This window comes from Drosophila mojavensis, unplaced genomic scaffold, assembly GCF_018153725.1.
Source record: "Drosophila mojavensis isolate 15081-1352.22 unplaced genomic scaffold, ASM1815372v1 contig_36, whole genome shotgun sequence".
In the NCBI taxonomy this organism is placed as follows: Eukaryota; Metazoa; Arthropoda; class Insecta; order Diptera; family Drosophilidae; genus Drosophila; species Drosophila mojavensis.
The window spans coordinates 18,778,193-18,804,384 of NW_025318858.1; the positions used below are offsets into that span (position 1 = coordinate 18,778,193).

Below are 26,192 nucleotides of genomic sequence, written 5' to 3' on the forward strand. Positions count from 1 at the left end.
ATCCGGTGATCTTCGGTTTATATTTATTTTTAATTGCTCGATCATATAGGTAATTTTAGTTGTGTATTTATTTTTAATAATAAGCCAAACCATTATGGGATAATATTTATTTTTAGTATTCTGATACTCTGATATAATTATTGCGGTGTGTGGGTATGTGTGTGTGTGTGTGAGTGTGTTTACATTTGCCCATGCAAATGTATGTACATATGTGTGTGCGTCCGTCTGGCTCAGTAAAAGTTCGAACAAACTGGCCGAGCATCGCTCTGCACTCAGCAACTCTGGCAGGCACTCAACGAGTCAACTGTTTGCGAGCTGCCCAGGCTGGGGGCGAATGGGCGTACGCTGATTTAAAACAAGTTTCACACTCGATTTGTACTTTCGGTCACGATCCGCATCGCGCTCGGCAGTCCGGCAGCCAGGCAGTCAGGCGAGAGGAGGTGGAAGCGAAAGAATGGCAGTCGATGTTGGTGGGACGTGCGATCGGCTTAGCAGAACCAACCACCCACGCTAAATACATACAAATGAGAGCGATAGGCATGCTACATACATACGTACATACATACAGACATGCCTTTGAATAGGTTCGTGTATGTTTAAAAGGGCACCTCTTTTGTGCCGTTGCACAACACTGCCCGAAGGCTGGCACAGCCACGAGAAACATTCATACATACATATGTATGTATATATGCATGTATGTATGTATGTGTTGCGTAGTTTTTTTTTCTGACAACGTCGACAGCGATGCCGACGTCAACGCTGACGCCAGCGACCTAACAATAAAATGAACATACAACAATAAAAAACAAAAGCAAGACATCGCAAATAATTAAACTGTATGGTTTTTGTTGTTGCTCCAAAAAGGAAAAAGAGCAGCAAGAAATGGCTGCGCACGGAGCTCGCGCTGCTCGGCAGCCACTTCTGCTGTGGTGGCTGCTGTTCTTGTTGTTGTCGTCGTCGTTGAGTTGCTTATATTGTTGTTGTTGTTGCTGCCACGATTCGCTTCGCTTCGGTCGTGCTTTAATGGAGCTCGCCTCCTTCTCTCTCCCCAACATTGTCGGCGTCTGCTAGACTGCTCGCCGTTTGCTGCTCGAAGTAATCTTGAAAATCGTGAGTTGAGTTTCGCGCGACGCTCGCTGGTTTCTTTTTGCTCTCACTGTACGCGATCGTTGATTTTGTTGGTGTTGTTGTTGTTATTATTGTTGCGTTTCTTTGGGGCCTTGCTTTTGGTTCGCCCTGCGCATTTTCTTTGTTTTTCGTATTCGTTTTCGTTTTGGTTTTGGTTTTGGAGCTGTGCGCGCCTGAAGAAAAATCAAGTTAACAGCCAACGCACGCAACGGCACCGCGTGTGGGTGGGGACAGGGGAAAAGCCAAAGAGGAGCAGCTTGCCGGGTCGCCAAAGCTATTTGGTATTTATTGTTGTTGCTGTTGTTTTCAATATGCGCGTGCATTAAAAATAAAAAGCCTGCAGCGCGCGTCGACGCCGACGTCGATGTCGTCTTGCCTGTTGCGCTCGTTGTTTTGTTGCTCGCGCTGCTTTTGCTTGTTGTTGTTGCCTCGCTTCGCTGATTCAGAGTGAGCTGCGAGCAAGGCAGAGGCGAGGCAGCGGGCCGACTGAAACTCGACTTTTGGCGTTTGTCGAGGTTGCTGAGCCCGGGCGAGCGAACTGCGAATCCAGTTTCTTCTTCACTCGGCCTCGGCTAACAACGCGAAACAGCCACGGCAAAAAAAGCAGCGCCAGTCACAAATTACTTTTCCCCCTTTTGAATTTTTTTGTTTGGTCGTTTTTTTTTTCGCAAATTGTTTACGGATTGTTAATGTATTGCGGCAAGGTATGTTATTGTTATAGACGTTCGGGCAAGGATGTGAATGGCAATTAGCGTAATAAGCGTAGCATATGCACAGGCGCAAAAGCTCTCTCTCTCTCTCTCTCTTTCTCTCTCTCTTCCTCTTGTTCTCTGCCTTTTGTTAAACTAACTATATGAATATTTTGTATGCTGCGTGTATTTTCATTTCCTTTCATTGTCTATTGCAGGGCATGGAGCTTGCGTCCGCTAGCTGCGCTGACTGCTGCAGCGACTGCGCCAGCGCAGCGCCCACTTGTTGCGCAGCTACCGGCTGTTGTGATGCTGCTTGCTGCGACACCGATTGCCAGCTGCTGCCACCAGATCCTGTGAACTACGAATACCATGAGCCGGAAGAGAACTTTGTGTCCATCGACGATGCCAAGATTAAGAGCCTGCTATTTCAAATCGGCCAGCAGCAACAAGAACTGCGACGCCAGCAGCTAGAGCAAAAGCAGCAGACGGAGCAACAGCCGCAGCCGAAGCCGAAGCCGCAGCCGCGGCCGCAGCAGCAGCAACAAATTATCGAGCTGCTAGACGATGATGAGGGGAGTGTGGGGCCGCCGCCGCTGATGTTGATTAGCACAGCCCGTAGCTTGAAACCTGAGAAACGCCCGATGACGGATAAGCAACGGCTGGCAAAGAAACTGAAGCAACGCCATCATCGCATCGTGGCCAGGATTGAGCTTAGCGACAGCGAAAGTGAAAATGGAGATGCGGAGCAGACGGCTAAGGAGACAAATGCTGAAGATTTGCCAGCCGCGAGTGTCACCTGTGAGCTGGAGGAGCCAGCAGTCCAGGTCATTGAACTGCCTTCGGATGACGAAGAGAAACAACCCATGAAATCAGCTAACCGCAAGCGCTCGCCGAGACCGTACATAAAGCGACGCGGTCGACACTTCTACCAGTGCCAGGCGTGCGGCAAGAAGGTGCAGTCCAATTATAATCTGCGCCGTCACATGATGATACACACAGGTGAGAGCAGCAATTGTGCAACAGGTGTGGCCTGAAACGAGAAAATCTAGCAAAACTGAGAGCAAACATATAATGTGGGTAAAATATAGAAAGCCTTTAGGATTTGATTGAATCTCCTAAAGAAGAATATTGACTCTCAGATCTGAGTCGAGTAGTTGAAAACTGCAACGATTTTATATTTAATGTTTGAGTTTGTTGATCTAATACAAATTCTAGCGTTTTTCAATATTTTTCTATTGCCTTGGTGTATAAAATGAAATAATCATTGTTTGATTAATATATACAAATTTGTTGTAAAACAAATAATGATTATTTTAATTTTATAAAATAATATATAGATATATTTAAAAATTGAAGAGTTTATTAGGAATATTTTTCTCTACTACATTTTTGGGGGGGCTATTTAGACATATCGAAAATCATTAAGATAGATAACTTGAAACTTGTATCTCATTTTTTAAGATTTTAGTATTGTTTACAACATCGAAAAATTAAAATAACTTATTATTTTACATATTACATAATTATTCGAGTATCTATCATAAAATTAAATGAATCTTATGAATTTCCACTAATCAGGTGAGCGACCCTTTCCGTGTGATCTATGCGAACGCCGCTTTCGGGAGTTTAGCGATTTGAAGAAGCATCGCCGACGACATATAAATGATCCGCGCTATATATGCATGATCTGTCGCATTCATACGCCCATGGAGCAGGACTCTACGCGCTGTGCGGAGTGCGAGGGCAAGAATTTGTTGTTGGCTCCGCAGGACTGTGATCCTCTGGATGCTGAAAAGGAGCCAATTGATGAGACTGAACCAGCGTTGGAGGAACAAGACGAACAGGAGGAGCAGGAGGAGGAGCAGGACACGGATCAAGAGTTCCTGCCGGAGGACAATCATGTCGAAAACGAAGTTGTGTCGTTGCCAATGCCAACTCTGCCTCCGACATTGCTTGTCACGCTGGTGCCCGCACCACCACCACTCACGCCAGCCCCACCTGCCCCGCCCGCAATCACTGTCACTGCCCTAACGCGTCCGTCCCTGCCACGAAGCTGCAGCAGCGCCAACTCCTCATCCTCGCTAAGCAACGATGTGGCACCAAAGCGTCTGCCCAGAGTAACGCGCAATCGTCGCACTTACCCCTGCCCACTGTGCCAGCGACCCTTTGGCACACGCCACAACCTGAAGCGCCACTACATGATCCACACCGGTGAGAAGCCGTTCAGCTGCAGCAAGTGCCGCAAGCCCTTCCGCGAGTGCTCCACACTCAAGAAGCATATGGTGACCCATATGCGCGATCGCTGGTACAAGTGCCTGCGATGCCCCGCCAAGTATCAGGACTATCTACACTACATGGAGCACAAGGCAACGCACGGGCTGGACGCGCCATCGGAGACGGGCGCACGTGGCCGTAGCGGACAGAGATCACCGGATAGCGGCGATGGCGATAGCTCTTTGGATGATTGGCTGGAGTGCTGCGAGTGTCAAGTGCGCTTCACCCAGTTGGATGCCTATACGGAGCATATGAAGCAACACGACCTGGAGCTGTATGGCTTGAGTGTCGATGATCTGGATGAAGAGGACCAGGATGTCGATGTGGCCTAATATAAATCAATGATCTATATACAGATATACACATTCCATTTGTTAAACCTTTTGCATTCCAACAAATACTGCACTGAGAAGGCGAGGCATCAGCCGCTGGAATAACTCCTTCAATAATACTATTTATTAACTTCCTGAATTTGTTATATTAGATGTAAGATTATTCTATTAAATTATAATTTCCATTACAAGAGATTCTTAAAACATTGAATGTTTTATGCTTAGATTGAACAATTTCAAATTCCAGTTCAAGTAGTTTCCAATAGATTTGGTTTGGTTTGGATTGGCAAATCCTTTAATTTGATAATTATTTGTTAGCCTGAACTTTTCATTGGCATTATAATTTAAACCATAAATTTGCAGCTCTAATAATAATTCAACTATTTATTTGTATCAAAAAACAAAACTCAGCATATACATATTATAAATAAATATTATTTTATATTATAAATATTACTATATATTTAAAAACGTTTTAAGAGCACAATATACGTAAAAATGTGTTTACATTATACAAGAAAAATGTATTATGAAATCAACTTTTGGGACAGTCAAACTGAAAACTGTTGAATTGAAAATAAACTAGGTCAATTATATGAAAAGTTGCATATTCTCATAATTGTATTCTCTCATTGTATGAAAATAGGAATCGAGTGCATTATCTATATTAACTATCTAATTCTCGATGACCAGTTCAAAAGTTGGTTAAGAACTGCGTTTAAAGTAAAGTTTACTTAAAATAAATTGAAGCAAGCGTAGGTAAAATGACTAAGAAGTGCGTTTTGAGCACTGAACAAACGAGAATCCACGTGAGGGAAATAACAGACAATTAATTAGATATCCAAAAGCACGGGCTTGGTTTCCTTGGCACACTTGAATACCGAACGCACCATTTTCAGGAAGCCCGTATCTTTGGGCTTTTCCAAGCCGCGTTGCACGCGATTCTTCATGACTGAAATAAATTCCTTGTTGCTCAGCTGATTATCGTCTGGGAGGAATACGGAAATCAAGAATTAAAGTGACTGTAAATGGGACTGAAGCTCCATGACTTACTATTCTCATCGAATATAGTGAAGACCACATCCACGACGTGATCGGTCAGGTTTACCATGGCCACCGTCTTGGCCACATGCTGCAGAGTTTGCTGATCGATTGAGGCGCCTGCAATGTGGTAGAAAGTCAACGCCGTATCCACATCGTTGATATTGTTGAGGAAGTGGAAAAAGTCGAGATAATCCTGCTTGGATATGCCCCTGCCATGGTCACGGAAGCGCCGCTTCACGCGCTTCAGCTTCTTTTGCTTCTTTTTGGGCGGATAGCCCGCATAGGCCAACAGCAGCTCGGCAAAGTCCGCCTCTGTTATATTGCCATCCGCATTGGGTTCCTTGCGTTCGAATTCGAGCGAGAGAATTTCACGTTGCAGCTGCTCTTGAAAGTCCAAGAACTTTTCAATCGTCAGCTTCTCGTCCATGTTTGGACCAAAAAAGTACGTTATCAAGGCTGAGTTAACACCCTGAGGAATGCAGATAATGCAATTAGTTCAAGTTCGATAAACGATTTCAAATGCTTTAACAAATATACAAAGAAACAGGTGTGGGCGTGTGCAGGTATTATTATAAAAAGTAGGTGCTATAATTAGTTAAGTGTGGGTGTGGGATGTGGTAGCAAAACAGAAAGCTTAAAAGCGTTTTTCTTTTCACATAAAGTACCTTCAAGGACTGTTAGTAGTCAAATAAAGGAGGAGAAGTATGTATATACACAGTTAGACACGCATTTAACGGACACGCGTATTCAAAAGGATTAAAGCCAAAAGACAGAGAATATACAATACAAAAATCGTTTAGTACAGCATTCTCAATACTCTCTCACTGCACGGAACTCTTCGGAGAGAGAGAGAGCACACACAGCCCATTCAGACCACAATTACCTTGAAAGTGTTTCCAGTATTCGCATGATCCCGATGCCGAGTGCCCATGCTGGTCTGCTGGCGCACCAGGGTGGCAACCATTTCGAACTCTTCGCAGTCCACATCGCCGTCGCCATTCAAATCAAACATCCGAAATGCGATCTCAAAGTGGCGGCGCGAAACTGCAAGAGACATAAACATGAACTTTATATAACAGCCGTCGCCGTTGTATCATCTTACTGGAGAGTACGGTGAGCAGGAAGATGTAATCGGAGAAGGTGATGAGGCCATAGGAACCGAGCTTATAGAATATGCTGTTCTTTTCCAATTGCAAATTCAACTGCTCTCCCACGGACTACAAGAAAAGTGTTATTCGATTAGTAATATTTAGATCATGAAAGTAGAAGCTTTCTTACCTTGGGATCATAGCGGCGATACTGATCCAGACCCAGGCCTGCAAGAGTCAAATATTATTTAGTATTGGCCTTCAAATAGTTCGCTGGATTTGGAGTTAGTTTGCAGAGTGAAGTGGAATTACGGTCAGGGGTTTTGAAGCCACATACCATCTGGTTGTTTCATGCCTGGCGTCATGCTAGTCAAAAAATCGGTTGGTGTCATGTAGACCTCATGGCGATCATCGGCGACCGGCACTTGGATGGTGGCAAAGTAGCGAAATACTTTGTCTGGCGTCGAGAATTGCCTGATGCGATTCTCATACTCAATAATCTAAGCAATAAGCGTTTAGGAAGAATTAATTTTTAATTTTTAGTTACTTGATTTAGCATTTAGCTAAGTGCGATCGGGCACGCAGGCAGTGCAGGCAGAAGCAGCGAAAGAACAAGAAGAAGAATTGCAAAATTGAACAGAAATCGAAAGAACTAAGCTGACGCCAACATAAAACTGCGACGTTGTTGTGATCCGTTGTGATCGTGTTAGTAGTTACAATCTAAATATACCTATATAACAGAATTACCATCTGGTTGCTTAATGCCCGGATAGATAGAGCGCAAAAAGTCCTCGGGTGTCATGCATACGATTGTCTGTGTGGCATCCTGTAGACGCACCGTGGCAAAGTACCGAAATATCTTATCTGGCGTTGAGAATTGTCTGATACGATTCTCGTATTCAATAATCTATGATTTTATGATGTTTGTTTGATTTGTGTTTGTTGATTTGTTTGGAGTGTGTGTGATGGCAACAGAAAATTTGACGGGCAAACATAAAGAGAAACAAAAGGCATAAGTCAACTTAAGTAAAGTAGTAAATATTTATAGATACAGCAGTTGCATAGTCACAAAAGATTTAGATAGACTTCGAGAAAGCGTCCATTTTATATATCGCATACCTTGCGCTCGCGAAACCCAACTTTTTCCTTAACCTTCTTGCCGTCGCGTGGGTTCAGGCGGGCGTCATCGTCGTCCGACTCGTCACTGTCAGAATTATCCGAATTACTCTCGCCATTGACGCCAGCCGCATCAGATGGACGCTGACCCGCATCGGCGTCCACTTTGGGCACGAGCAGTCGTTTCATTCTATAAATAGATGCGATTTAATACAAGCATACATTAAACGATATTTATTGATTAAACGCGACGGCTACTTACTTGCCCCAGTCCAGCACCGAGATGATAAACAAAGTGATCACCATCAAATGGAAATATTTGGTTACCCGAGGTGTCTTCTCCTCGCCATGACCAAAACGCTTGTGACCGCGTGTTTGTTGTTGTTGCCATTGTTGTTGCGTTGGGGTCTCAATTGCCTTAGCTGCGAAAATCGCTTTGTAGCTGTTGTTGTTGTTGTTGTTAGCCAAGGATGATATTGCGCGAATATTCTGGAGAGTCGGCACTAGTGAACGCTTTGTTAGCGTGGCCAGCGCCTCTCGCGTTACCAGAAAACGCAGCACAGACATCTTGCAAATGTTCTTTTACGGTTGATTTTGTTTCTGCTTTGCTTTTGCACTGTTATTTTATGCGCATATTCGCATTCGTTCGCAAACTGGTTAATTATAAATGGAACTAGTTGGTTCCAGTTCAGCATGCAAGTTTAGACAGTTTACAGCACTGAATAACACAGCTGATGAAACATATGTTGTGTAGGCAAGCCGCGCAGTGAACAAGTGCTGGATAGCACACAAATCAAATCAAAATTATTAAAATATTTTTGTGATTTATGGACATAAGTTTATATGTTTATATAATTTATGAAAATAACACTAATGGGTATGCATGTGTAAATTTCTTCGGCTACTATTAATATGCTTACGTATTTTTTTATTGGAATACATTAGAAAAATAAATTAAATAAATAAATTAATACAACTTTTAAATTAGCAACTAAACACTTAAAAATTTTATTACAAGCTCAATGAGTTTTCTATGTATGTACATTATCTGAGAGATCTATCGCGCCACAAGGAGTTGCTGAGCTTCTTTTAGCTTGTATTATGTAATTATTTTACTGTATTTGTTGTATTAACCATCCCATGTAGCTGCCCCAGTCCAAAAATCTGCTGCGACGACATTTGGTGCCAGGAAACTAGATACTCTTCTGGATCCAGGCGTCCCTTAAGCAGCAGCTTCAGTTTATTCGGATATAGCACATAAGATGTGAGATCTGTTAGAGTAATGTTACAGCGCTTGGAGAGAATGCCAGTGACCAGGACATCATCCAGTCGAAAAAAGTTGCTGCGTTGAGCAGCAAAGTAGAGTCGCTTGACCACCTGCGAGGAGTAGAAGACTGCAAAGCCCGGACAGAAGGGCGGATAGTAACGATGAGGGTATTCCCGGAAACCGACACGCCACTTGGAGGAATAGGAACGTGCTACACGATCCTTCTTGTTGATGGCACACAGCAGCAGCTGCCGCTGAGAATGAAGAGCAGAGAGTGGATTCCATGGTGAGGATGGATGTCTCAGGTGATGCTGCAGCTGCGGCGTATTTAGAAAGATGTCATCATCCACTTTGACCAACAGCGGCGCCTGCTCGCAACGAGTGTGAAACCACTTGAGGGCCATCACATGCTTGTAGGTTAGATTGTAGTAGCCATCCAAGAAATTGCCCTGCAGCAAGTCGTTGTGCTGCTCGTGCTCCGCCAGTAGCGACGACTGCAGCTCGTCATCCGCAACAGTGCCGAAGAGAAAGACGAGACGAAGTGAGGATTGAGAGCTTGAATTGGTCGCCAAACGACCCCAAGTTTGCCGTATCGCTGAACGCCTGTCAACGTTACCTGGCGCCGAGTGCACCATGATAAGCGCCTGGGTATGGGGCGCACACGAGGGCTGTTCGATAATGTATTCAAAATTATAAAGATCGATCAACTGACGCGGATCTTCACTGTACGGCATGCTCAGATCCACTGCGATCTCTGGTTGGGACACGATTCGAGGCATATTCGGCAGGTAGGCATAGATCACCACACATAGAGTCATCCACAAGAGTAGGCAAACATTAGAGCTGGATTCCAAAAAGCTTATCAGGCATTTTATCAGTTTCATGTCGCCGATACGGGGAAACCAATAATGGTCTTTTATATGAATTGACTCTTATGTGTCAGTCCGGACAGAGTGCGTATCAAATGGCGACTGCAGGAGTACATGAAACATCGGACTTGCTTATCTCTCTATTTTCCTACTTCCAGATAACAGAATATCAAGTCGATCCAGTATTTGATAACAGCTGACCAAAAAAATTTATATATTTTGAAGTCTTATTAACTTGCAAATATAACAAGTATTTTCAAGCCTAAATAGGTATTTCTCCTGTCTAACTACACAAAAATAAACATTGATTAAGTCATAATTTAATTAGGCATTATCAACTCAATTAGTTTTTCATCACGATTGAGTGATAGTAGGTTATGCAAAGCGAACAGCTGATTTGACAGCGTGACGTCATTTTTTCAGAAAATGGTGGGCGCGCGTTTGAATTTGTATGAAAATCAAGCAACTTTGACACTGTTATTTGTCTTAAAACTAGTAGACTAAATAAAACGAGTTGGGCGGCTAATCACATGTTCTATATAGATTCACGAATCGGAAAATATAAAGGTTTTTGCTAATTTTTATACTCTAAATTGTTTTCTAAGCAGTTATTGATCATGCAATCCCTTGACCACTTTTACTCTTGCATATAATGGACTTAACCTTACTATCTAAGGCTTGAATTTGTAAAGCTAAAAAGTTACTACTAAGTATTATGCATGTCCCATCAATCCGCATAATCATACGTACTAATTTCATTCTTTATATTACAAATCCGATGGCCATAGATGATACGCAGCATTGTTAGCTTCTGTCTAAGTTTTAAGAGCTGATTCAGGAGGATTATGTGTTTCCTTAGGTTTCAATACTTATAATCATACAAGTTTACGACTTGGCAATTAATACACAAATATTAGTTCATTCTACCGGATGTTTCTGACATGACAGCAGGGGTGAGCAGCACCTTTATTGATGCAGCTTCAACGTGTACTATATTTAAATGTGTAGGTAAATTGGCATAAATAAACAATACTGATGGCGAGAACCCAGTTAACTATGTCCATCAACCATTCCTGCTGACTTATTGGCCATTTTTGCTGCATTCGAGAGGCATCCCAGTTCATTCCATTATATACTTAATTTCTTTATTGTATGGTAATAAAATTAGTGATTGACCATTTTTAAGGTATTTACTATTGAAATTTTTTATATATAGTTAGTTTTGGTTGTTTTGGACGACTTAGTCGATCTCTGCTGAAATGCCTTCCAAGCTTCAGCCGGGATAACATAGCAAAATCTGATAATGTGACGTCACAAGAGAGCTGTTAGTTAAAATTAAAAGTAACGGGACTGCTCTTTGCGCAACCTACTGTGTCTTTTAACAGTGTTTTTCATTATACTTATATGATTAACACTATCGATGAGCAACATAAGTATAATTAATTAAATATAATCTGTTGATGATTAATACTATTGAATAGATTAGAAATAGAGTTAAAAAGAATAATATAGATTCGAATTAAATTAAATGCATATCTCTTTTTTTTAAATAAGTCAACTATTATTATATACATATACATGTTCCATGTACATATGAATACATACATCTAGTGCATACTCTGATTTATGACCTATCATATATTAGCTATATCCACTGTATGTTTGAGGTCGCTAAAAACAATTTGGGCCACACAACGTAAACTTTGAGGCATATGTATGTATATTATAGCTCGAGGGATTTGTCGAAGGTCTCGGCGGTAGTCAATCAAGTAATTACCTGCCAACGACAGGTGCTTCAAATGAGCCTCATCAATAACCAACTGGCAATAACCTTTGTCAGCAAAAAATCGTCAAAATAGTTCACAGTTCTAAATATAGTGTTTAGAAAACATTTATAATTTGCTGATCATTAAAATTTAAATGGATAAATTTTAAAAGGCAACGATAAATTACTAATTGTTTATGGGTTTCAAAATGTAAATATTTTCTTATAATAATATAATATTCCTTATAAATATTCTAGTTCCCAAAAACAAATATTTGTTGAGTCAGTATAAATCAATATACATATAAGATCCTGATTTTATCATACATTCAGCTATTGCTTTTATTTGGCTATAAAATTTGTAAAGCAAGCAATTTTACATACCTCTTCACGAAGTAAAATGGGTATATTGGCTTTGTGCAAAGCAACTTCCAATTTGTTTACATCATGGGAGAAATAGATTTATTTGTTCAGCCTCAGCTATATTTGTAGCTACAAATTCGAATTAAGTTTGTAATTAAGCAATTTTTTCTTTAATCAGAGAGTCAACTAAGTGAATCAGTTTACTTTTAGCTGAAATGAATCTCGTTTACATTTCCATTAAAATGGACTTACAAACTAATCATATTTCCCGTGCACAATAGCATGCACAATTGGCCTGAATATTTAAAGCTTTCGAATGCTTTGGTAGGATTTGAGTTTACCGTTAATTTATCATAATCAAGATGGTTATCCTGTTGATGGATTATGTTATGAGCCTATTAGCTGCTAAAGTGCTGATGCAGCATAAATTCTAGCATTTGGTAACACCTATTTCATTGCAGCTGCTCTAATTTGTTATTGTTATTGTTGTTGTTCGTGTAGTGGTTGTTGTTTACTTGTTTGTTAGTTTGTCAACTTAACCATGTACATATATGTGTGGCCATTTACAATAACAACATGCTGGATCGACATGCAAGGCAACAACAAGCAAAAAACAAACACAAGTTGTTGACACATACAAGCAAAACTGCCTGAACTACGCCTACCACCCATTCCCCCACCCACCTCTTGTGGCTAACCCACCTGCGCCTTAATAAGCATTAATGGTTCAGAGTGAATGGGCAAATGAGGCACGTGGTATGTGGATGCGGGTGGTTGAATGGCTGTGCTTGTGGGTGTCCATTCGGTGTCCATTGGGCAAGTAACGCGAAAATGTTGTTTTCCCCCCGTTAAAAGTGGAGCAGGCAAGCCGGACGAATGGGTCCGCCACTGTCTGCGCATTCGGCATGTGGCTGGCGAGCGTTACGGACGTAACTATATATAATAAATTAACGGCACTTTCAAAAACGACATCGACTATATGATATATTGCAAGGTCTGACGAAAATGCCATCATTTTGCGACTGAGTGATGGGCTGCGGTTCGTCCATGGAGACACAGTCGAGCGCTAGAGGGCAGTGGCCACCAAATGGTGCGTTGCGTCTGCAAGAAAATGGTGGAGCCAAAGTAACGGTAATTTGTATAATAATTTCGAAATCAATACTTCTGGAATCCTGAGTTTTGTGTGCGTGTCCAGAATATTGTGCAGCAATACGTGCGTCTCGATGAGCGGATCAGCAAGTTGGAGGGCACTTGTCCAGGTCCGCGCATGGCCACCGCCGAGGCTTGGATCGAGCATCTGCAGGCCAAGCGCGATGTTATGCTGGGTCTGGACGGCATGCAGCACAGTGCGCGTCCAGCGACAGCGCAGAGCCAGCCGAACCGGCTAAGGGGTGAGGCGGAGGCACATCAATTAAGTAGCTACCCCTTGACGTTGGGCAGCGAGCGGGTAGGCAATGAAATCGTTGCTAACACGCCCACCAAGGACCTGGCCCAGGTGAGCTTTCAGTAATTAACGCCTTGGCACGTGCTTAATGCCCTCAATTATTATATGGAATGGGATTACCATTAGAATTATAATAATAATGACTCTGACCTTCATCTCGAATTACTGAAAACAAAACTATAAAGCTGGCTCATAACTTAGGCGTGATTGGTGATCCACGCAAGGCTTCCATGCACGAGGACTTCTTTGCCAATTTGAGCGAATCGGCGCTCTACTTACTTAGCATACGATACTATGGTGAACTTCTGGATCACACCAAGCAACGGCTCAAGGCTCTAACCGCCAGCTATGCGGAGCTCAATGACCTGTATGTGAATCAGGATGGTATCATTGCCTACATTAGTGGCGGCACCTACATGACCCGGCTCGAGGAGTCCATCGATGAGCAACTGGAGGTGGCGCGCGATACACGTGACAAGCTGGGCAGTGCGTTGGAACAGTGGCGCATCTGTGGGCTGCTCCTACGCGCTGCGGCTAACTCGTCCACACAGGCGCTAAAGCAGTGGCGGCAGCTGAACAGGATAATGTGAGTGAATACTTCCGTTTGAACGATCAAATTTAAATTAAAAACCGAAAACTATAACCACTGACCAAAGAAGACCGAGCCGACCAAATACGAAGTTGTCTGGTCCGCTCAGCGCATTTTTTCGGTGTTGAAAAAGTTTGTTCTACATGTCTAGTCTATGTGTTCTCTGGTCAGTGCTATAACTCACTGAATACTAAAAGTTCCGATTAATCGATAGGTAAGCTCGATATACCGATAAGTCTAATACAGACAGCCTTTTTATATATTAAAATTTATTTTTAACGGAAAAGCACCAAATTAAAACTTCATACGTTATTAAATATATTAATCCTCTTTAATTTGCAGCGACCCCAAACAAAAATTGCAAGTAGCACTGGATTGTCGCAGTTTGCTGCATGCATCTCTAACCTCCCTGGAGGCAGCGCAATTGGCTCTGCCACATGTGGAGCTCAAGTACATGAGCAATCGCCAGGTGCTTGCTGTTAACCACTGCAATACGTATATGATCACAGACATTGCGAATGCAGCGAGGTAAGTTTGCCTTGAAATTAGCTTTTTCTAATTCCCCATTTATGTTATTTCTCCATCAGATATGAGCACACGACCCGCGTCTTTACGAGCTATGAAGTGAATATTCCATTCCAAGACCTGCACCTGGCTCTATGACACATTTAATAAAACTCTACGCAGTGATTTCGACAAGGCAGAAGAAACGGTGCGACGCTTGGCGCGAACTTTGCGTCAGCATCGCGAGGAGACTTTTAGCGCGGCGGGCAAATGAATTACCACTTTCAAATACATACATATATATTCAAGTATTTTTCTCGCTTTTCTATTTTAAGAGAAATTCTTTTTTACTTGTTAGCTTTAATAAACATTTTGTTGAAAAATATTAATTAAATAAGCCAACTATTTTTAAATTATTTATAATTTTTATTAATGTACATTGATTCCCAAATGATTGAAGTAAGTAACATAATCAAACTTCGCGCGCTGTTAATAACAGATTATAAAAATGTTAACAGACAACGTAAACAGACATATCAACATAAGTCAGAGAGGAAACATATTTATTCCTTTATTTTTATTGAACAAAACAGAAGTAAACAAGTGTCTAATACCAATAGCTTTTGGCCGGTGTACGTTCCTCTTTTATGCCCATTTCCTCCATAATGTCCATTTCAAAGGTCGCCAGTTTTGGTTGGAAGGTAATTTCGCTAACAACGGCAGCTGGTGTATCCTTTTCCCGCTCGATATAGGCATTGGGTGTTTTGTAATCATACGTTTGATTATTCGTCTCTGGAATTGGTATGATGCGGCCCGAACGCGTGGATACTCGCACTTTTTCACCCTCTTCCGTGAAGCGCCATTCAAATTCGGTACCCTGCAGATCGGATGGATCCACAAGACGTATATCCTTAGTGACATGCAGCGGCGCCTCGGACTTGATGATAATGCCGGGGAAATCCTTTTCAGCGCCCACACGCCGGTAATGCCAATTGATGCCCTCCACAATAACCCAATTGCGTTCGGGTATTACCTGAGTGACAATGCCCTGTTTACCCTTATCCTTGCCGACTAACACTTCAATGCGATCACCTCGGAAGAAGCTCCAGTCCTCTGAAAAAACATAACAGAAATTTAAAAAATCAATTATTTTTTAATAGCTTTGAATGCTATAATTACCAACGGGCTCCACAAATACTTTTCGCCGCATAGTGCCCGGCATATTCTGTTGCCGGAAGTGGCCTGTCCATGAGCGGTTTGTGGTATAGCGGAAACGTTTCCGCTCAACCGTAGTTTGCAGATAGTTTTTCTCGGCAGGTGTTTTCCAATATACCTGTAGATATTGCAGACATTATAACGGGAATGGAAACACGCATTAATCAATGTTTCAGCTGTTACGTGAGCTGCGAATGTGTTGTTAATTTGAGTAAATCAATCACTTGCCTGCTTTTTGCTCCGCTCAATATATTCCTTTGGCAGATTTGAGAAGTTCTTTAATTTACTAGTTAGATATTGTGTGATGCGCATTTTTTAAATTTTAATTTATAATCGCAATTTATTGACGAAAAACTAACTATACAATGCGGCCCCAAACAGCTGCTTGTTGTATGACATTCACAGTGGCTCGGCGACAATGGAGAAGAAATTGCAGTAAACTATCGAATATAAAATGAGTATCGATATACAGCACCCGTAAAGTACGTAAAGAAGCAACGGTGCAACGATTTTTCTTGCTCAATTTACTTGAGAGCGATGCAAAAAACCGGCTTATAATTAAAATAAGGTAATGCCAGGGTATTTAAATGCGTGCACGTGTCAGTGCAGTGCCATTTACCAGCACATCATTGCTGCGCCAGCATCTCTTATGAAACCCAGTGACGCTTAGTCATAGCCAAAACTTACTCACAAACACACACACACACACACAAACGCTTTGATAAAGATAAATAAAAGCAAGTGGGAAGCAAAACAAATATATACAATATGTCTTATCACATTGTAGATATGACCGATCCTGCCGAGCCAGAGCCTGTGGTGCTCGCCAAACACGCAAAAAATCTGCTGCGCTTCCTGCACTTGTTGCCGGCGCGCATGTCCTCACATGACGACACCAGGTAAGAAGACGTCACATCCTTGCCAAACTTACTGTATTTGACCAATGATATATTTACATAGGAGCACAATAGTCTTTTTTGCCGTCTGTGGCCTGGATGTGCTCAACTCTCTACACTTGATATCGCCAGAGTTGCGCAAGGACATCATAGACTGGACCTATGGCGGCCTCGTAACGCCACGTGACCATGAAAGGCAATGCGGAGGCTTTATGGTGAGCATGAATACCTGTCAGTCCGACTGTCAGCGTGTCAGATACGATAAACAAACAAATAAGCACGGCGACTCATCAACCAACCAAACACAAATGTCTCTGACTTTATCATTTTACGTGGCGCTGCAGCAGCCACTGCGACAAACGCTCCACTTCCCATGTTGAATGCTATTGCTATAAATTACACGGATCTTAATAACATTAACAAACTTGCACAATCGAGTAAACAGCAGTAGTTGTCAGTAATTGCGACTTTCATAAACCAGTTATAGCTTTTAGAACCTGGATATTCTTAGCTGAGATCTCTTCAGTTGAACTTTAATAATTATGTATATAAACAAAATAGCTCAAGATGTTTAGTTTTTGTTTAACTTCAGTGTAACATAAGAATACTCTTGTGCCTGACTCACAGATACCCTCTTGCTGTTATTGCATAGCTTTAGAATGCTCTTGCCATGCCATGCCAGACATATATGTATTTCAATTATATATCTGAATTTTTTTTATCCATTTGTTGGCACCTCAGCTTTCCACATTTTGTGAGATATAGGTTTTAAATGAAATCATATTTAAATTAAATTATTAATATATACCGGCTTTCATTAATTTATTTAATTTCAATTTTAAGGAATAAGTCTGATTGATTTTACATACTCATTATTTACTTAGCCCAACTGTAAAATTGAGCTCTTATCGCGATTTTTATCAGCTCAAGTGCGCCGTGACACGCATAACCACTTTAGTGTACGACCCCCAGCCTCATATACAACATCATTAACAATTTCATTCATTTGGTGTTGTCTTTTGCAGGGCTGTCGCGCCATGGTGCCCAAGACGGAGGACGCTGAGGTGCTGGAATCTATGCGCGCGTATCAGTGGGGCCACCTGGCCATAACTTACACCAGTATTGCAGTGCTGGTGACGCTGGGCGATGATTTGTCGCGCCTGAATCGGCAGAGCATTGTGCGGGGCGTGGCGGCAGTCCAGCATGAGGATGGCAGCTTTAGTGCGTCCATTGACGGCAGCGAGAATGATATGCGCTTCGTCTATTGTGCCGCTACTATTTGCCACATGCTCGACTGCTGGGAGGGCGTGAACAAGGATGCCATGTTTGAGTTTATAATGCGCAGCCTGCGCTACGATTACGGTTTCAGTCAGGGGTTGGAGGGCGAGGCGCACGGCGGCACCACGTTCTGTGCGCTGGCCGCACTCGAGCTGAGCGAGCAGCTTCATCGGCTGGACGAGGTGACGGTAGAGCGCATAAAGCGATGGCTTGTTTTCCGGCAAATGGATGGCTTCCAGGGGCGCCCGAACAAGCCAGTGGACACGTGCTATTCCTTCTGGATTGGCGCCGCTCTCTGCATTTTAAATAGTTTCGAGCTGACCGACTACGCCCAGAATCGCGAATACATTATGAGCACACAGAACAATCTGATTGGGGGCTTTGCCAAGTGGCCGAAATCCACGCCAGATCCCTTCCATACGTACCTGGGCCTGTGCGGCCTCGCTTTCATCGGTGAGCCAGGCCTGAACGCTGTAATGCCCAGTCTGAACATCTCCATGGCCGCCTATAAGCACCTCAATCAATTGCACGAGCGTTGGCAAGCTAACAACAACGGCCTTACCCACGAACTAACCCAGCTTAAGCTGACCGTGGGCAGCAGCGCAGAAGCGGGAACAAAGACTACCTCGAGCTCGTCTCTAATATCAGCACAATGATGGGAACGTTCCTGGGAAATATTAATGCACACAATTTGTATTTTAACGCTTATTGGTGGCAATTTTTTTTGCAAAAATATTTTATACTACGATTTGTATGTAAGTAAAAAGCTGGAAACTTCTCTTCAATATACTGAGTCCAATTTTAAGTTAGGCAAATTGGCTGGGAAACAATAACAGAGGCAGAAAAGCTAGTATTATTGACAGTTAACAGAGTTATGTTATCGCTCTGTTTGCCATTTGAACGGACTGTTATTAAAAGCGCATCCTCTACAATTAGCAAAATTTGAATATTTTAATACATTAGAGTTTTAATTAAATAAATATATATGTATAATACAGCAGAAGTTAAAGAGTGTCCAGATATTTGTAAAAGTTAAATTAATGTTAAGAACTGTAAACTTAAGATAAACAATTGCATTAAATTACTTAATGGCGTCCGTATTTACAAAGATGTTGTCAGCATGCCTCCCGTTTGTAATTAGCCTCGTTAGCCTCTAGATTAGTTGGATTATTATTTAGTAGGTAATCTCAGACCTGCAGGTACAGGCGATGCTGTATAGCGGGCAGATTGTAGCCCATGATCGGCCGATCAATGTGCAGACGTCCGCGCAGTGGAGCCAGAACACGTTCCGTTACCAAAGGACAACGCTGCACCATTAGGGACTGCAGGTGTGGGCAGCTCTTGGTCAGTGCACTAGAGAGAGAAACAGAGTGAGCAGGAGATAAAGAGAGAGAGAGTGTGTGTTGTAGAACTAGTAAACAAGAAAATCACTGGGATAGAAATCGTTTAAGTTGTAAGCATTGAGCGCGTCCTGGCGTGGACGTGGTCGATCAATATGCACCCGATGACGCAGTGGCGCCAACGAGCGCTCCGTAATGCGATGGCAGCGTTGGATACGAAGCGATTGCAAGCTCTTGCACTTTACGCTGAGCGCACTGAAAAAATAGATGCAGATGTATGTGCATTTGCAGTCGCAGCCGAACGGACGACACACAGAAAACACACACAGACAGACATCCAATTACACACACAGGATTGAGTGATAATTGACTATGCAAAGCGGTCTGTTAGTTTCAAAATGAAGCAACGTTGCGACTTTTGCTATCTGTCTTGTTATACGGATGGACTCGGACAATACAACGGGTTTATTAATATTGTTTTGTTCTAAGTCGGTTTTTGTAAAGTTGTTGCTCTCATGTTTGAGTTTTTTAACAGTGACACATATCCAAAAACACACACACACATGCATGCATGATGCAAGCTGTGTGGACAATTCACGAAGCAAGGTATCGATACTTACTGAACTCCGTAGTCGGAAATGGCAGCACATCCAATCAGATTAATGTGCTCCAGCTCACGGCAGTAGTTGCCGATTTGTATGAGCACTTGATCCGTGACGCTGGGCGTGTTGGCCAACGACAAGATAGTCAGCTTGTTTAGCTTGCGAAAGAAGATGATAAGGCAGCGTTCGCCAATGGCGCCACAATGTGATATATCGAATTCGACCAGTTTGCTCTGATGCAGGGTGAGGGCGTCCACAGCCCCCGTGGTCAGCCACTGGCACTTGGAGAGCTTCAGGATGCGCAGCTCCTTGCACTGTACAATGATGGGCTGCAGCGATAGCGCCGTTATGTTGGTGCACTCGTTCAGATTGACGGCGCTGAGGCGTTGTTTGTTATTTTTGAGCAGCGGCAGGAGAAGCTCATCCGTCAGCCATTTGCAGCTGGCCAAGTGTAGATGCTCCAGGCGACGACAGCAGCGGGACAGAACCTTGAAGCCGAGCTCTATATTTCGGGAATTATTGCCAGACAAATGGAGCTCCGGGCGTATCTCCAGGGCGGCCTCTGCCAAGCGTAATGCTGTACGCGAGCAACTGCGTAAATTGAAGAGGTCCTTGAGCGAAAGGTAGGTAGTTATCTTTGGAATTAGCACATCATCCCAGTTAATGTCGAACAATGTCAATTCGCCGTAATGTATTCTTCGCATTGGCATTGGACTGGGTGTTCGTGTGCGAGATTTGCTGCTCATGGCAGCTAAATGTGTTTCCTCCTCTATATGTAGCGTGCACATTTCTCTCTGTGTTCTATTACGTGACTGAACTTGTCCTGGTAGCCTAAATAACAATTCTACGCACTAAGCACCAAAATCAATGGATATTGTTTACATGCGAACAGCTGATCAGCCAAGCGATACAAATGTTATTTCAGTGTGAAGGTCACGCACAAGCAACGAAGAAAACCTTGAATGTTAAATTTGATTTTCTGACGTCACTCAAAGTATCGATAAGTGTTGTTTGCGATTACTCTGCAAGTTTAACGGATCTAAAGGAATTCAATATGCGAATTTTACGTTAACTCAAATTTTAAATAATTTTGAATGATAAGCTTATTTAGTCTGATATTTTAAAAAAAATAAAATGATTCAATTGCAACAAACCGTATACGCAATGTGAGCTTAAATGTCGGCATTATGTTTGATTTTAAGCTTATGCGATGCCCAAAAGATTTATAAAAGAAAAGAATTTATAAATAATAACAATCATTTTAAGGTAACTATAGAGATGCACAGAAATCAAATATTAAATAATGGACCTATTAAGTAAAAATACGTCCATTAAGTTGCAGCTCGGTGGCGTATACGCAATATGCTCAAACCTTTTTGCCAGCTGCAGCTTTACCTTAATTTGGCCCATAATTGAGCTTTCTATCTGCATTGTTAATGATAAATAGTCTGTTTAATTTTAGTTTATGCCTTAAAGTCTCACAGGTGGTCAGGTAAAAAATAAGTTTTGCCAGCAATAAAAGTCGGCAACAGCAAAGTTTAAGTGAATTCTCAAAACAATATCGAAGTGGCTAGCACAGTTTGTAAGCGACAAGCGGGCATTAAGCAACATGAACGAGTCACCGGAATATTCCATACAAAATCGTGGCAAATTCATTGACTTATACTCGGAGGTGCAGGCGTGGCTAAATGAGGCCAATCTGAGCTCAATGGAATCCAGGTATCGTCGCGAAATGCTGCAGCTTCGCCTGCTGATGCTGGATAAGATCGACGAGGAGTATTACATTAGGCGCTACATCAAGCTGCGCACTCGTTAAACAAAATTAAGCAAATTAAGCAATTGTATTATAATAGTTATATTATTATTCGATCAGCATTTGAAGCCGATCAACCTTTTAATGGTTTGCATAATGAATGTGATTCGTATCGTTTGTTAATTTTTATCATCATATAATTATAATAGTGTAATAAACATAATACATAATAGTGATAGTGAATTCTGTTTGATTCGCCGTCAAACTGTGTTCCTCGTTCAACGCTCAATATAGAGTTATACATAATATAGAATATTTATATGGTATATGGTATATAAATAGCATTAAAACATTTTCCATTCTTCTTTTGCTTATTTAAAAACTTAGTTTTTGGCGCTTTTGCAAACATATGCCCGATATTTTCTTAGAGATTACACACATACTTCATCGAATAACAAATAAATGATTAAAATGTAAACAAACAATCAAATTTAGGTTTCTTTTTGGCAATACATTAATTCTGATGCCGTGATTAAAAGAAAACAACTCAAAATAAAATGAAATATTCCACTTGAAACTAATTTTCAATGGACCTTTATATATTAGAACGAAATTTGGAAACAAAGACTTGTTGGCAATTGTTAAAGCAAAATCAATTGAATGAAACTGCTGCTGCTGCTGGCTAACAAATTGAACGGTTTTACCGCTGCTGCTGATAGATAGGAATGTTGTTCTTGACGGCATCGTTTTGCATATGATATGCGGGCGTCGCACCCGATGCGGCTGGCGGCATGCCGCCAAGATGCGCCATCGACATGGCGGCCATCTGCTGATGTAGCTGACTAAAATGATCGTTGTGATTGTGTGGTTGTTGCTGTTGCTGTTGCTGCTGGGGTTGTGGTGGTTGCTGTTGCTGTTGCTGTTGTTGTGGTTGTTGCTGTTGCTGCTGCGGTGGCGCCATGTAGCTCTGTGTGACTGGTGGAGCTCCGTTTGGTGCATAAAACTGCGGCGGCTGAGCTGAATATGTCTGCGGCGGTAAAGCCTGTTGCTGCTGCTGTTGGTGCTGCGGCGACATATAACCATGCGGCGGTGGCTGTTGGTGTTGAATTTGTGTAGCTGTTGGTGGTGCGCCGGCGAATTGCTGTGGCAGCGTGGAAGGCGGCATCTGTTGCGGCTGCTGCTGCTGTTGCTCAACGGGCAAGGGCATGGGATAATTTGTAATCGGCTGGGGTTGTTGCTGCTGAGTAGTGACTGGCGTAGGCTGTGCATTGTAGACAGGCTGAGGGTGGGGCTGAGGATGAGACTGCGGTGGAACTGCTGGAGACTGGGATAAATGAGGTGGCAGCACTGCAAGCAAATTGATGCTATTAACAAATAATCAAACAATAAGACAATAAAATAATTTACTGTTCATCTGCGGGGGATGTCCGTTTTGGTATGGCATGGGTACTTGTCCAGGATAAGCTGCAGGTGGTGCGGCCGTTGTGGCTGGGGCTGTTGCTGGATTGCTGCCTGGTGGTGGTGCATACGGCAGAGAGTGCATGCCCGGATAGCTTTGGCCTGGCGGAAAGCCCGCTGCGCTGGGATAACCAGGTGCGCCATACAGTGCAGCGCCTGGGAAGCCGGCGGACATGAAGCCAGTACCACCAAACTGAGCTGCAGCTGCACGATCATCACGCATGAGCGAATGGTACAGATTGATGGCATCCACCAGATCACTGGACAGCTGTGTCAGCTGAGCATGCTTGCGATCGACCCGCTCCAGTTCGGCATCGATCAGAGGGCCCATTTGGTGAACCTGCTGCTCCAAACGCAGCATTTCGTCGCTGTCTTGTGAGGGATCCTCGGGATTGGCCTCGTGCAGCAAGTGCAGCAAGCGGTCTATTTTGGCCTCATCAATTTCAACGGGCTGTGCGGCAGCCGCTTCAGTCTTTTGTTGCAACAGCGCCTCCTCCTCCTCGGCTGCTGCCTGTTTCTGGGCATTGTTTTTGTGTTGTTGATTGATATCCAAGCGTTCGGGATCTACAGACAAATCGGCAGTGACAAAATTCGAGGGGAACAGACCCTCTCCACGGTCATTGTAGCCCTTCCACCAATTGGCATCGCTGTCGTCCAACACGTGTATGATTTCGCCCGAGAAGAAGGTCAGCTCATTCTCCTCCGCTGCCTCGAAGTCGTACAATGCGCGTACAGTGCGCGATGCAGCAGCAGCAGAAGCATTGCCACTGCTGGCATTTCCATTTCCGTTGCTTTGCGTGCTCGCTGTGCTGCCGCCAAATGAGGGATACAGCGAGGGATAGGCACTGCTGGTCGTTGAAGCAGCTGCTGCGCCACCTGTCTGCTGCTGTTTGGGGCTGCTCTTGGTTTCCTTGAGCGACAGCTCTATAGCTTTGGCTATATCATCCTCCTCCTGCTGACTGCTGACCACGTTCGGATCTTTGGCCAGCGTTGCAGCTGCCGCCTTAGCTGCTGCTGACTTGTCGCTGCTCTTGTCGTTCAAATTTCTGAAGTCGTGGCCATCAAGGCGCAGCTTCAGATACAGCGTGGGAATTAGATTTAGTTCCGGATCATTCTTGAAATAGGTTTCAACCCAATTCTTGAACACCTGGCGCATTTTCTGTAAAGCAAATAGGTATATATTTATAAAAGTTTTTTTTATATATATTTATATTTTTTTACCAAGGCAACTTTCGGCTGCGCTTTGTCCAACAAGCGTTTGAACTCAGTTTCAAAGTCGCGCGACGCCATCTCCAGATGGAACGGCTTGCCGCAGTTGTTGGCGCACGCATCCAGCAGTGTGATGGCCTGCATGACGACATGAGGATCAGGATGGCCCATCCGTCGCATCACCGCCTTCAGGCAGTCTTTGGCTAAGCGCGGATTGGTCGTCACCTTATCGCACACATCCATTATTAAAGACCAATTATCAGTCGTATTCGTTTCGCTGGTAGCCTTTTCTGTGGATGAGCGGAAAACAACAATCGAGGGGTTTATAAAAAGTCTATGGATTAACTGCGTTATCTATTATAATGTGTGAAAAAAAAGCAAGTCAGACAACATTTTATTCAAAATACAGAACCGTTTACTTATCGTTGACTGACTCACAGTGCGCGCCTATGAAAGGCGATAAGCGAGGCAGAGAATCAAAGCAAAATCAATATAATATACAGCAAATTGCATTAAAGAGAGGCCAGACAAGAAAACCAAAGCAGCGAAAAGTATAGGGTATGGTATATTTACATATATAACACCATGGATTGTAGAATATTTAAATGACAAACCATTTATTTAAACCTTACTTGTTTGACATAATAAATGTTTGTATGCAGTATATTTATAATATATATAAATGTGATTTTCTTAAAAACATGTTGTCTTATATACTTATACTTAAAACCGGATCTGCAGCAATTGAAAAACTTTTTTAAGTCAACTTCCCATTTCACATTAATTAACTTTAACAAACATTTTTTATATATTTTCATTTTTCAGTTCTTGGCTTAATTATAATCGAGTGACAATAATTATTAATTAACCGGATGGTTAATTATATATTTACATACTCTACTCTCAACTTATATATTTACATACTCTACTATATATCTATTTCACTAGACCAGGGAGAGAAATCTTTTATTGGTGTTATTTAGAAGTCCTAGCACTACATCTTTGCCTATTTATGTATATATCTGTCTGAACTTTCTTTATATTATTCAAGTATTTGTGAATGTTTAAATTGCTCAAATATCATGTAATGGACTGGTATGGATGTAGCATATATTTATAATGAATTTCGCAGCATTTAAAAATTTTAATATTAATTAAATAACTTTGAGCATTGTACTCTTCATCCTGCAGGAAGGGGTATCTCAAAAAGCACATGTAAGGAATGAGGGGGATGTGGGTGGCTGCTGGCGCCGACTTCAAGGTCAGCGACTGCAAACAAAACTTTAAAGAAGTTCAATGAACAGACGCAGCAGCAAAAGCTGCGCAGCTTCTGGACAAAGCGACGCATGTGACTCGGAATTGACTTAAGATGTTCTTTGTTTGTTTGCCGAGTGGATTTGGGGGGTGGTAAAATGGCAAATTAGATAAAGGAAAATACAGCAGGCAGCAGCGCACATTAATTGCAAGGGAATCAATGTTTTCATTAAGGGCGACTGTTATTGTTGTGGTTGGAGAAAGTGAGAAATCAACAGAAAACTTACCTACATCGGCGTCGAACGACGACGATTGCCCAAATATGCCCATTTCTTAGACCAAACGACCAAACTCAGCTGCTTGTTAATTACTTGTGTGATTGTTGTATTCTGTTTAATTACGTCGTCAATTGTCCGCTGCTGCTGCTCGTTGTTATTGTAGCTGCACTTGCACTCTTGTGTGGTGTTGTCGCCTTGTACGCAATCGATTTTCGTGCGTCACAATAACACACATAGAATCGTGTATTGTTTTGTAGTTTTCCCGAATGGGCAGCTGCCAACGCACTCTTATTCTTATAATTTGATTAGAAACTTTTGTAATTTGCCTTAATTAAATCAAAATACATCAAAAAATTTGCTGAATAATCACTTGCACCGTTTTTCTTTTGCTTTTGTGTAAAAAATGACTAATGAAAATATCGATGTGTAGTGGC

General features: G+C 42.5%; 8 protein-coding genes and 1 long non-coding RNA gene across 18 annotated transcripts; 3 read left to right on the plus strand and 6 right to left on the minus strand.

Moving 5' to 3' along the window:
* The first annotated feature begins 1,024 nt into the window (after window positions 1-1,024).
* LOC6577261 (myeloid zinc finger 1) lies at window positions 1,025-4,619 on the plus strand. Of its 4 annotated transcripts, none has more exons than XM_032728542.2 (3): window positions 1,025-1,110; window positions 2,036-2,819; window positions 3,399-4,619. In XM_032728542.2, the coding sequence occupies exons 2-3, from the start codon at window positions 2,039-2,041 to the stop codon at window positions 4,424-4,426; spliced, it is 1,809 nt and encodes a 602-aa protein (XP_032584433.1). In that variant the 5' UTR covers window positions 1,025-1,110; window positions 2,036-2,038; the 3' UTR covers window positions 4,427-4,619. The 4 variants fall into 4 exon arrangements, with proteins under 4 accessions (XP_032584433.1, XP_032584434.1, XP_002003228.2 ...); XM_032728543.2 differs by having other exon boundaries at window positions 1,103-1,158; XM_002003192.4 differs by lacking the exon at window positions 1,025-1,110 and adding an exon at window positions 1,329-1,409.
* On the minus strand, window positions 4,529-8,494 carry LOC6577262 (calcium uptake protein 1 homolog, mitochondrial). Of its 4 annotated transcripts, none has more exons than XM_015165598.3 (9): window positions 7,937-8,494; window positions 7,678-7,864; window positions 6,896-7,058; window positions 6,749-6,786; window positions 6,573-6,687; window positions 6,354-6,514; window positions 6,136-6,144; window positions 5,480-5,939; window positions 4,529-5,414 (listed from the first exon to the last, which is right to left on the minus strand). In XM_015165598.3, exons 1-9 carry the CDS (start codon window positions 8,239-8,241, stop codon window positions 5,260-5,262), a joined length of 1,593 nt encoding a protein of 530 aa, XP_015021084.1. In that variant the 5' UTR covers window positions 8,242-8,494; the 3' UTR covers window positions 4,529-5,259. The 4 variants fall into 4 exon arrangements, with proteins under 4 accessions (XP_015021084.1, XP_015021082.1, XP_002003229.2 ...); XM_015165596.3 differs by lacking the exon at window positions 6,896-7,058 and adding an exon at window positions 7,306-7,465 and having other exon boundaries at window positions 7,937-8,492; XM_002003193.4 differs by lacking the exon at window positions 6,136-6,144 and having other exon boundaries at window positions 7,937-8,493.
* A 164-nt stretch (window positions 8,495-8,658) lies between these two features.
* LOC6577263 (beta-1,3-galactosyltransferase 5) lies at window positions 8,659-10,708 on the minus strand. The gene has a single exon (XM_002003194.4). It carries the CDS (start codon window positions 9,823-9,825, stop codon window positions 8,782-8,784), a length of 1,044 nt encoding a protein of 347 aa, XP_002003230.1. The 5' UTR covers window positions 9,826-10,708; the 3' UTR covers window positions 8,659-8,781.
* A 968-nt stretch (window positions 10,709-11,676) lies between these two features.
* On the minus strand, window positions 11,677-14,172 carry LOC122757284. Of its 3 annotated transcripts, none has more exons than XR_006357258.1 (3): window positions 14,156-14,172; window positions 13,799-13,954; window positions 11,677-13,747 (listed from the first exon to the last, which is right to left on the minus strand). It is a non-coding gene; the product is annotated as an uncharacterized LOC122757284 (long non-coding RNA). The 3 variants fall into 3 exon arrangements; XR_006357257.1 differs by lacking the exon at window positions 14,156-14,172 and adding an exon at window positions 14,034-14,074; XR_006357256.1 differs by lacking the exon at window positions 14,156-14,172 and having other exon boundaries at window positions 11,677-13,559; window positions 13,662-13,747; window positions 13,799-13,887.
* LOC6577264 lies at window positions 12,968-14,787 on the plus strand. The gene is given in 6 exon segments (XM_002003195.4): window positions 12,968-13,069; window positions 13,134-13,433; window positions 13,568-13,968; window positions 14,314-14,499; window positions 14,559-14,604; window positions 14,606-14,787. Coding segments are annotated over 6 exon segments (1,179 nt in total). The 3' UTR covers window positions 14,750-14,787.
* Window positions 14,788-15,021: 234 nt separating this feature from the next.
* LOC6577265 (probable 39S ribosomal protein L24, mitochondrial) lies at window positions 15,022-16,096 on the minus strand. Its single transcript, XM_002003196.4, has 3 exons — window positions 15,919-16,096; window positions 15,655-15,808; window positions 15,022-15,588 (listed from the first exon to the last, which is right to left on the minus strand). The coding sequence occupies exons 1-3, from the start codon at window positions 16,000-16,002 to the stop codon at window positions 15,083-15,085; spliced, it is 744 nt and encodes a 247-aa protein (XP_002003232.1). The 5' UTR covers window positions 16,003-16,096; the 3' UTR covers window positions 15,022-15,082.
* A 52-nt stretch (window positions 16,097-16,148) lies between these two features.
* On the plus strand, window positions 16,149-18,649 carry LOC6577266 (geranylgeranyl transferase type-1 subunit beta). The gene is made up of 4 exons (XM_015165600.3): window positions 16,149-16,258; window positions 16,478-16,589; window positions 16,651-16,801; window positions 17,612-18,649. The coding sequence occupies exons 2-4, from the start codon at window positions 16,480-16,482 to the stop codon at window positions 18,518-18,520; spliced, it is 1,170 nt and encodes a 389-aa protein (XP_015021086.1). The 5' UTR covers window positions 16,149-16,258; window positions 16,478-16,479; the 3' UTR covers window positions 18,521-18,649.
* A 162-nt stretch (window positions 18,650-18,811) lies between these two features.
* Window positions 18,812-20,915, minus strand: LOC6577267 (F-box/LRR-repeat protein 15). 2 transcript variants are annotated; one of them, XM_015165601.3, is made up of 2 exons: window positions 19,825-20,910; window positions 18,812-19,217 (listed from the first exon to the last, which is right to left on the minus strand). In XM_015165601.3, the coding sequence occupies exons 1-2, from the start codon at window positions 20,592-20,594 to the stop codon at window positions 19,052-19,054; spliced, it is 936 nt and encodes a 311-aa protein (XP_015021087.1). In that variant the 5' UTR covers window positions 20,595-20,910; the 3' UTR covers window positions 18,812-19,051. The 2 variants fall into 2 exon arrangements, with proteins under 2 accessions (XP_015021087.1, XP_002003234.2); XM_002003198.4 differs by lacking the exon at window positions 18,812-19,217 and adding an exon at window positions 19,231-19,459 and having other exon boundaries at window positions 19,825-20,915.
* Window positions 20,916-21,645: 730 nt separating this feature from the next.
* On the minus strand, window positions 21,646-26,182 carry LOC6577269 (signal transducing adapter molecule 1). The gene is made up of 4 exons (XM_002003200.4): window positions 25,768-26,182; window positions 24,239-24,516; window positions 22,967-24,176; window positions 21,646-22,906 (listed from the first exon to the last, which is right to left on the minus strand). Exons 1-4 carry the CDS (start codon window positions 25,808-25,810, stop codon window positions 22,260-22,262), a joined length of 2,178 nt encoding a protein of 725 aa, XP_002003236.1. The 5' UTR covers window positions 25,811-26,182; the 3' UTR covers window positions 21,646-22,259.
* Between the last annotated feature and the right edge of the window lie 10 nt (window positions 26,183-26,192).